At 41.1% G+C, this 11,404-nt stretch overlaps 1 protein-coding gene across 2 annotated transcripts; it reads right to left on the bottom strand.

Moving 5' to 3' along the window:
* Positions 1-2,514: 2,514 nt before the first annotated feature.
* FAM162B (family with sequence similarity 162 member B) lies at positions 2,515-9,671 on the bottom strand. 2 transcript variants are annotated; one of them, XM_026489262.4, is made up of 4 exons: positions 9,491-9,671; positions 9,220-9,328; positions 5,566-5,674; positions 2,515-2,712 (listed from the first exon to the last, which is right to left on the bottom strand). In XM_026489262.4, exons 1-4 carry the CDS (start codon positions 9,660-9,662, stop codon positions 2,614-2,616), a joined length of 489 nt encoding a protein of 162 aa, XP_026345047.2. In that variant the 5' UTR covers positions 9,663-9,671; the 3' UTR covers positions 2,515-2,613. The 2 variants fall into 2 exon arrangements, with proteins under 2 accessions (XP_026345047.2, XP_057166848.1); XM_057310865.1 differs by having other exon boundaries at positions 2,516-2,712; positions 9,220-9,331.
* Positions 9,672-11,404: the final 1,733 nt, after the last annotated feature.

The raw sequence follows: 11,404 nt of genomic DNA, 5'->3' as shown, positions 1-11,404 counted from the left end.
TATCATTTCTAAACTGTTTATACTTTTTTTTTTTTTTTAAAGATTTTTTATTTATTTAGTTGACAGAGATAGAGACAGCCAGCGAGAGAGGGAACACAAGCAGGGGGAGTGGGAGAGGAAGAAGCAGGCTCATAGCAGAGGAGCCTGATGTGGGGCTCGATCCCGTAACGCCGGGATCACGCCCTGAGCCGAAGGCAGGCGCTTAACCGCTGTGCCACCCAGGCGCCCCTATACTTTTTATCTTTTATCTTAAAGACTCTGCCAAATTCAGTTATATCAACACTCTATATTCTATGTTTTTATTTACTTCATTAGTTTCTGCTCTTAATTTTATAATTTCCAACATTTTATTCCCTTTGGATTTATTCTATATTTCTTTTTCTAATTTCTTAGGGATATTTAATATATTTGTTATAAACCTTTCTTTTCTAAGAAAAGCATATTTAGGCTAACAATTTACTTTGAATTACCACTTTAGCTGCGTTCCACAAGCTTTGATATAGCTTTTTCTTAATATTCAGCTCTAAGCATTTTAAAATTTCTGTTATGATTCATTCTTTGACCTATCAGTCATTTAGAGATGTTTTTAAATCTTCAAACTTTAAAAACCTTATGACAATAAATAAGTGAATAAAAACATTATGTCATTAATTTCTAAGTTGTGATATGATTGCATGTAGTTTGAAAGTTGATGAAATGTGCTTTATGGTTTAGGATGTGCTGTTTTAGTGAACATTCCATGTATGCTAAAAAAGAGTGTGTATTATTAATTGATTCACATCTTTTACATATTTACTAGTCAGTGCAGTTGTCAGTTTCTAAGGGAGATGTGTTCATTTCCCAAGATAATGATGGGTCTGTCCATTTTTTCCTTCTAGTTCTGACCAGTTTTTATATATTTAGATGCCACATTACTTTGTGCATACACATTTAGGATTAGTATAATACTTTTCAAGTTCAAATGAGAATTTGTATATTTATGTGTTAAGGAAACAGGACAATAGTTATTATTAATTTTATTTTCAGTTTATGTGATGACTGAATTTGGATAAAACAAACTAGTTGAAACCTAACTGGAAATGTTTTCTTTTCAGTTATGGTGGGAACAATGGATTTTCCTGCTGAAAGCTGAAGACACAGCAGCCTTATTTTGCCAAAGATGAAAATGTGATCAGATTGAAGGTTCAGTCATAGGTTTTCACGGTGAGATCTTCTGTAGCAGTGCACTAGCGAATGGCCAGCATCCAAAGAAGCAGTCAGGAGATAGAATGAAAGAGTACAAAACCTTTGGTCTAGGATTACTAATGTTAAAATAGGTGACAGGGAACAGATTGGTTAATAAAATGACGTAACTAAAACAAAAGAGAACTCACAACAGAAGTCCTGCTCCCAATCTCTGTCCTAGGTAAGTTTTCTGTAAACATCTTTGCCATAAGCATTTTCCCTTCAAACCTTTTTACAGCCTAATTGGCCATATGGCAATTCTGCCTTAAAAGATAAAATAACTGGTTGATGTTTGGTTTCATTCTCCACTGATGAATCAACCAGCTTTAGCAAAGTTAATGTACTGAAGCTCAGTTTCATTTCTCTATTGACAAAATTCCCATTTTTTATATTCTATATCTGAACTCTCGTAACCGTCTACACAGCATTCTGTTGTTTCATCAGTGTCTGTTGTATATAGCATATTACTGTTTTTAATACATTCTGAGTATCTTTGTCTTCATTTACCAGAGTTTGTTTCATTTATTCTATCAATATATCTGGATTCATTTTGACCATGTTATTTTGTCCTGTTTCTCTTTTTTCTATTCTCTTTTTCTTTCTCTTCCCCCTTTTTTGCCTTTGGACTAAAGTCAGTCATCTATTTTTTAAAAAATCTCTACTTGTTTGAGAGTTCATATTTTCCTGTTACCCTAGGAACCTTAACATATATATTTAACTTAACAAAATCTAAAGCTGATAGTTTTACATTCCTCTCAATCAGTGAAGTCCTACCCAAATACAGCGGTACTTTCGTTGAAAATTAGTTTAGATTTTAAAGAACGCTTACTGAATGATATACACAGAGTGCTCATTTTAGCATTATCTGTCTTGGCCAAAAACTGGACCAAATATCCAGATAAACTGCCTCGTATTCATACAATGGGATGCTACAACAAAATCAAAATGAATAAACTCATGCTACACAAATTTGTGGGTGGGTCTCACAACATAATGTTGAGCATAAGAATCCACCCTCGCAAGTGCATATTGTGTCATTCTAGTTACATGAAGTTCAAAAACAAGCAAAACTAACCTCTGGTGATAAAACGCACAGCAATGATTACCTTTGGAGGGTAATGAATGACAGAAGGCAGAAAGGAGGTTTCTGAGGTGTTACTGGTGTTCTGCATCTTGACCTGGGAGGTGGTTATGCCCATGGGTTCACTATGTAAATATTTATCAAGCTTTGGTAAAATTTTACTAAAAAGTAAAAATAAAAAGACTTTGTGCTTCTCTTTACCAAATAAAACCATGGCAATTATTTTGTTAAATATTCTATTTTACCTATCTTTTATTGTTTTTGATAATAGTAATGATCCTCTGGTTAACACTGTGTCACTCAGAATTTCATTTAGCCTTAGCCTGTGCAGCCAATGCAGCTTCTTCACGCCACTTAGCTTTCTTTGCCAGGTTCCAACTTGTTAAGGATTCATGTCGTTCTGCAGCCTGAAAAATAAAAAAATAAAAAACCAAAACAGAACAAAAAACAAAACAAAGCATTGTGACTCTCTGGAAAGGATTCATGTTTCAGATAGACATACATAGGAGATACTCTGTGAAAAGGAGAAAAGTCACTTAAAACATCTGTCACAAACAGTATCCAAGAAAAATGATCCTTTGGTATAGAAAAGAAATTATTTAAGCTGTGAGACTTCTAGTCAATAGGACAACTGACATCAGAAATCTGCCCTGGCTTTCTTGGCACACAAAGACATATTTTTTGGATAAAAAATGACAAAAATATTTGCAATAGTTATGCTCAAAATCAAGAAAGGGAAATCCTCAGGTATCAGAAATGGAAAGAACTCAAAAGGCATGAACTGGTGGGGAATAAGAAGGACTGAAGCCAGGATAGGAAGGAATGGTTTCAGGCAGGGGGCATTAGGGAAAAATATTGGTTTTAACAGCTGTGAGCTGGGAGTTTCATCTCTACACCAAAAAGTGAGTCCAGAGTTTGGATCTGGAATTGGAAGTATCACGTACTCCACTGAAATGACTAAAATTCCTCTTACTAGCCCAAGGAACTGGCAAGGAAACGAGGCATTTGTCTGGAGGTGGGGTGAGGAGAATCACCTCTGAGAAGAAGAGATCATCAGCATCATAATGAGGAAGTAAACACTCCAGCTAGAGTATAGATCTGAGGGAACAATCTAAGTGCCGGACAGAGAAACAGGTACAAAAGATAGAAAAAAAAAAAGTTAAGAGACATGGAGAATAGAATTAGAAGTTCCAACATACATGTATAATAGGTGGAAAGAATAGAGAATGGGTGAAGTGGCCATATTTGAAGTTATGACAGCTTAGACTTTTTCAGAAGTGAAGAAAGGTATATATAGGTCTTCAGACTGAAGAGTGTACGAAGTCCTTAGGAGAATAAAAAAAATTTAATAGATATTGACGAATGCCTAATCCACCCATCACATTTAATATATCCACGGTACAGTGCATTTTGCCTGTCGTGCCTACCAGTTCTCTCCCCGCTTTTACACATCTCCACAAATGGTGGCACCATCCACCTAGTTGCTGAAGTAAAAAACCCAGGCTTTTTGGTTCCATTTTATTTCCTCTTCCCACACTAAATTTGCCAGAAAGTTCTATCCTTTCTACCTCCCCAAATAGATCTCAAATTGGCTAACCTTTTCTCCACCTCCATCTATCACAATCTCAAAGTATATGCGTTAATTATTTAAAACAAAAGAATTGGAGACAGGCAAGAGGGACAGCTGTGAGACCCTTTAGAAGATACCGCAATCAATTAGGCAACAGATGTTGGTTATCTCAGACAAGGGTGATAACAGGAGAGATGGTGAGGAGTGGTCCAACGGTAGGTATATTTTAAAGTGGAGTCAACAGGATTGCTGATGTATAATGGCTTACTCATGAGCATCTGGGAAGATGATAAAATAGTGAGCACCTGGACAAGGCCATTTTAAGGGCGTGGTCCGGGAAGGTCTCTGACGGGAATGAGAATAAGCCAGGTATGGCAAGGCCAGGGGAGGGAAGGAAAGCCTAGTGAGGAGAAAGAGTTTAGTGCACTAAAAAATAGAAAAGAACTAATGTAGATGGAGCGTAATGAACAAAGAGTAGATGTTATAAAACAAGGAGGGTCCAGACAGTATCAGGCTCCAGTCTGTCATTTAGGAGCCAGAGAATCATCACGTTGGTGGACAGTCATTTTATCTACAGTGGGTTATAGACAAGAGATGACCAAATTTCTTTATTTCTATGTTCGAGTATTTAAGAAAGATTTAAGAAATTTCCCCTTTGATGAGAATTATATCAAAGCACACGTTGTCTGCCATGCTAATAGAAATGAATGGATATGTACATGACATCAGTAAGCTTACAGCCTCAGTTCCTATGTGAATTACTTGGCTCAAATACTCTCAAAGCTCTGAACAGTAACCCAGGGCAGAATCACAGGACGAGGGAGAATGGTAATTGGCTACACACGCCCAGAGAGTGAAGATGTATGGATCCACGCAAACTCTTCTGTGTGGTGCGGCGGCCAAAACTTAGTTCCAGCTCTGGCTGTGCTACTAGAATGCAGTTCACGAACAAGGAAGTTACCGTCAGGCTCTAATGGCTTCGGCCGCGAATGCCACCGTGACGAGGGACACGGCTAAACCGTAGTGTGTTCAGAGGAGAACTCAGAATAGAGGGAAGCTGTAAGGGATAGGAAATTAAGAGTGGAGAAGAGAAGACTCGTGGGGATGTACATTGTTAGATGTCTCCCAATATTTGTGGGGTTGCTTCTCATGGTAAAACGTGATCAGCAGGTGAAAGGATTTGAGGAGGAAGAAACACAATTAGAGTAATCAGCTCTTAATTTCTCTCTAGAATACTGGGGATGACAAGGAAAGGGCTCACATATGGGATATGGACAAACAAGTTGTCCTGGAGCACCTCCAATGTTTGTCATTTCTGAGGATGTCGTGATTCTGTGCGATAGCTATGATTGAATTCATGACCTAAGGAATGATCTAGTCTGGGTAATTTTCACACAGCAAACTTGCACAGATTTTAACAAGGCTATGAACTGTCCTGTTTTTGTTTTTATCGTATAAATGGAAACAAACTTTTGTTCCTCCTGTCTGCCCATGTAGTTTGCATTTGTGGACTCAGATTTTCATGAAAGAAATTGTTTCCAGGAGGATAGATATTTATGGGTGGCTCAAGGTAGTCTAAGACGAAATTGCGCTTACACTGAAAACACAGCGATAATCCCCAAATTGAGACCAAAGCTCATGATATTTCTTAAAATTCACCAGTCCGGCTTTATTTTGAAGAGATACTCACCCTTTTGGCTGATGCTATCACTGCAAAACAGGCGATAATGGTGAGTCCAATCATTATGTAACAAGCTTTCACTCGAGCCTTGTTTCTTGCAGCATCTATCATTTCTGGCCTAAACCAAGATGTGTATTCTGTTAATTATATTGAAACAATCTGGTTTTTTCTCACTGGCATGATGGACAATCATTTCTTATGTAAATATTCCCCAAATTTCCCTGAAGTCAACTGTGGAGGACATCCAAAGGCTAGCCCATTATGTTCCCAATTTCAAATTAACAGGTGTATTTAGGTCTTAATTAATGTTAGTCACCATGAAACCACAGTGTAGTATAGTTTCTAGTTGCTCAAAATATAACTACTAGAAATTATGGCCTGACTCTCCGTCATTTTTTGGTCACAGATCAGGGTAAAGGTAAGCATGTAAGTCTATGTACGTCTATGACTTGTGTTCATTTGGCCCCTCTGTTATAAGTGAGCTTCATTTTTAGTTTAGTCTTTTTTTTATGGTTTTATTTATTTATTTATTTATTTATTTATTTATTTATTTTGAGAAAGACAGAGTGAGAGAGCATGGGGGCAGGTGGGAGGGGCGGAAGGAGAGTGAGAGAGAATCTCAAGTGGATTCCGGGCTGAGCCTAGAGCCCGAGGCAGGGCTCTATCTCCTGACCCTGAGATCATAACCCGAGCCAAAACCAAGAGCTGGGCCCTTAACCCACTGAGCCACCCAGGCACCCCTCCTTTTCAGTTTTATTTTATTTTATTTTATTTTTAAGATTTTATTTATTTATTTGACAGAGAGAGAGAGATAGAGACAGCCAGCGAGAGAGGGAACACAAGCAGGGGGAGTGGGAGAGGAAGAAGCAGGCTCCCAGCGGAGGAGCCTGATGTGGGGCTCGATCCCAGAACGCCCGGGATCACGCCCTGAGCCAAAGGCAGATGCTTAAGGACTGAGCCACCCAGGCGCCCCTCCTTCTCAGTTTTAAATAGATTGTTTTTTAAAGTTTGTTTTCCTCGTTTTGTTTTCTCACTGGGCTCCCAATCCCTTCTTGCTTCCTCCCATCCTATCTTGATTAGAGAGACCATTACACATTCTGCGAGGACCACTGTTAGAGAAAAGGTGTGTCCTCTGGCTTTTGCATGAAGTTTTCAAAAGAAGTGATCAAAATTACAATGATTTGTGGAAGAAAATGACAAAGTCACCTTCGTTTTCTTATTATTCTGAAATTTTATATACTTGTTAGAATACTGGGGAGACTTATTTATTAATATAAAGTTACAGGCAAGTTGTTTAAGATTTTAGCAATGCAACTTAACAAAGCAGGGTTACAAATTGTGTCTGTGGGCTTTTTATACTGAAATAAACTTTAATGATTTGCAATAATATGAAGTGGCAGTTTATAGATACACATGATTAAGGAATGATTCTTGGGAATGTATGCAGCAGTATTCTTTGTTATCTAATGTCAAGTTTAAATAGAATGTAATTACATTGAAAAAAATTTTTAGAAAGACAAGTTGCAATTTCTCTTAAAAATGAGAAACTTTTTCTTTAACTTTTCCACCAGTTTAAAGAGCACAGCAAACCAATATCTAGCCTGTTTTCCTTAGATTTGAGACAGGTTAATGTACGTTTTAAGATGTTGGTTGCAAACAGGTGAACACAAAGACATTATTAGATTATATTTGTTGCTGAATTTTGTTCCAGATGGAGCCTAGAAGATATGATCTTTTTTTGCCCATCCATCTGGCTTTGATCTGCCATATCAAATTAGGTTTGCACTGAAAAAACAAGAAAAAGCACAGTTCTTATTAAATATCATTAGTGTATGATACAAAAATTATAGGTCACTTGTTAATTACATGTCCATTAAGAGCATACAAACTGAAAGCTTTTCACGTTGTAAGTCTAACACTTAGTTTGGGAGGTATATCCCTCTTCAACAGCAATGCTTTAAAAAATTATAGAAAACAGCAAAATGAAAAATATTCAAATACTTTAGTTTCCAATGCCAAACTACAATTCCTTTCTTAGACATCTTATTGGAAATTCTCCTGTTTATAACACTTCTTTTGACTGTGATCCCGAGGAAATTAAATTATTTCTATAAAATGGGTCTCCTCACACATAGAGCTATATTAATGCAATACTGGGTCTACTATCACTTGACAAGAATTAATTTACAATACTGCGGGTTCTTCACATTCTTTTTTTTAAGTGATCAGTTTATTTATTTTTATTTATGATTGAAACATTGATTACTCTGTTGGAGCACTAGAACTCAAAATTCCAAAAAATTAAGGATGGTGTTTCAGCTTTTCTGAGGATAATTTCTGCTTTGGGCTAAGTCTGTAGTTCAGAGTCTACAGATCTCAAGGAAAACAATATTTGTTTTATAACATTAAAAAATGTCTCTGTGGTTGAATAAATGCTGAATACAGATTTCAAATTCTGTGTTATTTCAAATTCCGTGTCCATTCCTCATTAAATAATTTGATCCACGAAAGGGATAAAAATGTTTGAGAATTCATTATTGAGTGAACATTTCCCATCACATTTTTTTCATTTTTTGGATATGCTTTTGGTAACCAGTAAATTACAAAGTAATAAAAGTGTAGACAACTACACCTGAAACTAATGTAACATTGTATGTCAACTATACTTCAATTAACAAATGTGAATTTAAATTTTAATTTTAAAAAGTGTAGGTAATGTGTGCAGAACAAGATGTAGGCCTAGTTTCCATTATTCATTCTGCTAGGCACTGATTACATTGTATAAAAATTATTTACAGGACATCTGAAATCCTTATTTGATATTAAGGTTCTAGTCTCCTTATTCTTTTTTTTAAAGATCAGCTTTAAAAAATAGTAGATTGGTTTTATTCTTAGTTTCCTTCATTCCCCCTTTTAAATCCACTCCCTTGTAAAAACTGCTGGGAAGTATTTTGGGCTTGAACAAACTGAAACTGTAGAAAGATGGTTTTTACAGGTTAAATTTACCCTTGGGATGAAGTTGACAGTTTGAGTTTTATCATTTAAGAGACCCTCTCTCTTGGTTTTGGGTTGGTGAAGAGGCCAGCGATGCTGACGCCCTGAAGAAGGTCCTAGCCCGAGTAGACCCAGCGCTCGGCGGGGTGCAGAACCAGGGACACCAGGCTTCTCCTGCCCCAGAATAGGAGGTCTTGCGGATGCGGCTTCCTCCCAGAGGCTCTTTAGTCCTCCCAGGAGCCCCGGGCCTTCGCTGGGTGCAGCAGAGAGCTGCTCCCCGCGCAGAGCCCCTCTCCCTCCCTGGGGACCCCGCAGACACTCGGGGTGCACGCACGGACCGTGCCTTCCATGTGGCCTAAGCGCCCCTCCGCCTTGCGGCTCCGAGCTCCCTGGGGCGGGTATCTGGGCGAGGGTGGAAGTGCCCACTGAACTTCTGGCTTTTCACCCAACTTCAACAATCTCCTTGTAAGCTTAGGTGCCCCCTGTCCAGCCAAGGCGTCTGACATTTAACCTCACTAGGGGGCTCCTGGAGAAGCACACTCCTTAAGGTGGTAGGTTTTGTGAAGCCCCGCGGCGCCTTCTTTCCAGGGCGCGCCCAGGTCGGGAGGTGCATGGATCCGGCACCCCTCCACGCGCACGAAACCCGGCCGCCGCGCAGGCCACACTTACGGGATTCGAGGCGGGATGTCCTCCATCGCTTTGAAACGCCCGGTCCACAGCAGGATTTTCTTATCGAATTGCGAAGGCTTGTGCTCGGCAGGGACCCGGTGGACCTTTCCTGCTGCAAAATCGACAGGGGTCGACGGAGGAACCGACTGACCGTCGACCCAGTGGCTCAGAGCGCACTCACGCCTCCAGCTCCCTCCCTCACTCCAGCCCCGGGTCCTCGCGCGGCGGTCCGCGCCCCCTCCCTCGCAGGTCGTTCCCAGCCCTGGCTCACCTGGACCCTGGGGCTCAGAGCCGCTGGGGGCCCGGCCGCTGCAGTAGCGGGGCAGACCCCGAGGCCGCAGAGGCGCGATGCGCCGTGGCGCCGCTTCTCCGCGCGCTCCCGGGGCCCAGCGGAAGCTGCGCCCTAGGCCGAGGCGCAGGAGGCCCCCGACAGCCGCGAGCATGCTGCGTGCTGTTCCCGCGCTCCCAGCCGCCGGCGGAGCACTGCTCGGGCTCGCCCGCCCCGCCCCGCGCCCCTCCCCGCGGAGCCCGGACGCGCAGCTGGAGCCTCGGACACGTGCACACTCGCTCCCGGCCCCCGCCCCCGGCCCGAGACCCTGGACCTGGGTGCCACGACCCTGGGGGCCCGGGGGGCGACCTGCCTCTGCTGGAACACTCTCGGAGCAAATTCACCCCCCCCCTCCTGAGACCGCTCCCTGCAGCTGCTTTTAAAAAGGCATTTCCTTATGTCCAGAAGAAACGCTTTTCCGTCAGGCTTTCACCCTTTGGTCCCACTGTTTGGTGTCCAGAGAATAAATCTAAACCCTCTCCTGCAGAAAGAACCCACAGTCCTTCAAGGGCGGGACACTCCAGATGTTTTCCAAGTAAGTGTGAGGACACGCAACAAACTTCTGAATTCCCCACGAAGAGAGAATTCCCCCCTCCACTCCCCTACTTTCTCTCTTTCCTGGGTGAAACAACTCAGTGGCTGCCATTTCTTTTTCTCCATCTCTTCATTTCTTCCTAAGACCACAAACTCTCCAAACGTTCTTCAAAACGAGCCTTTCTTCTACCTTCCACCATTTTCCCTCTACAAGAAAGGGGTGCGGGGAACGTGCTACTTTCTGGCACCTAAATGGAAACTCAGGGAAAGGGCTTGTAGGAAAGCTGTCTACTCTGAAAGACTTGACTTGTTCTGCTTGCTCCTATTCCAGGGGCAACAGTCCCCAGCCAGGGAAGCGCGCTCTTCAGGATCCAGCACCAGGCCCAGCTCACCCTCCTCCTGTTACTGTCTCTGAGGTTCCTTCCAGAGCCAGACGCAGCCTTACCCTTGTAGTTGGATCTCCAGATATTTCTTTTCTTCCTAACCAGACTGACAGGCTCATGAAGGCAAGATCCTTGTATGTCCAAGTGTCTTTCACATAACAATGCTTAACAAATGAAGAGATTCATGCCTCCGTACAGAAATCCCATTTAAAGGAGTGGTTGTAGAAAGAACACCGGCCTTGCGCTCATACAAAGATTGAAACCCCTGATTTATGACTCAAGAGGCTCACAGTCATGAACAAATCATTTATGCTATCGGTCTTGGTCTCATTTGTCAAAGAATTCCTACCTCTCAAGTTCATTCATGCAATGACTACAAAAACCATACTATCTGCCTGCTACTTCTCAGAGCTGGGGGTAGAGCCCTGAACAATGTCAAGTGCATATTAGTAGATGAAGAAACAAAAAGCAGGATAAAAAAAAAAGTAAGCAGGGGTGGAGTGGAAGCTATTTAGAAAGCATAGCTACGGTTACCCCTCTAACTGTGCCTAATAACATTTCAAAAGATGTTATCGTTTTTTCCCTTCACATCTTTTATTTCTTCCCTTCACATCTTTTGTTTCGCTAGTCCCAAAACACAAGGGCATTTTAACTTGTGAAATCTCCAGGAGCGAATTGTAGGAGGCTGTGACCTCCCAGATGGTAAAGGTTATGTTTTATTTAACACTATATCCTTCGGATGTAGCTGAAAACTCTGGGCTAGAGTAAGAAAAGACTGAAGTATTTGAGGATGTGATACATGACGAAACTGAATGAATTCCCGCTTGACAAAGAACGTTGCTGTAGATAATATTTGATTGTTTCGGGAATGTGCTACTTGAAAATTCTCCCATTATTCAGACATGTTCTTTTCCTTTTAAGATTTTATTTTTCTTCATGT

This window comes from Ursus arctos, unplaced genomic scaffold, assembly GCF_023065955.2.
Source record: "Ursus arctos isolate Adak ecotype North America unplaced genomic scaffold, UrsArc2.0 scaffold_13, whole genome shotgun sequence".
Classification (NCBI taxonomy): Eukaryota; Metazoa; Chordata; class Mammalia; order Carnivora; family Ursidae; genus Ursus; species Ursus arctos.
The sequence above is the reverse complement of the archived record's forward strand: the minus strand, read 5'-3'. Positions and strand labels throughout refer to the sequence as shown.

What these genes read in the sequence shown, in the direction of transcription:
- FAM162B (XM_057310865.1), bottom strand. Translation starts at nt 9,662, where the DNA reads ATGCTCGCGGCTGTCGGGGGCCTCCTGCGCCTCGGCCTAGGGCGCAGC. An exon ending in CTCTGAGCCCCAGGGTCCAG is followed by an intron (nt 9,332 to 9,490) that starts GTGAGCCAGGGC and finishes TCGATTTTGCAG; the next exon opens with CAGGAAAGGTCCACCGGGTC. An exon ending in TGATAGCATCAGCCAAAAGG is followed by an intron (nt 2,713 to 5,565) that starts GTGAGTATCTCT and finishes TTTATTTTTCAG; the next exon opens with GCTGCAGAACGACATGAATC.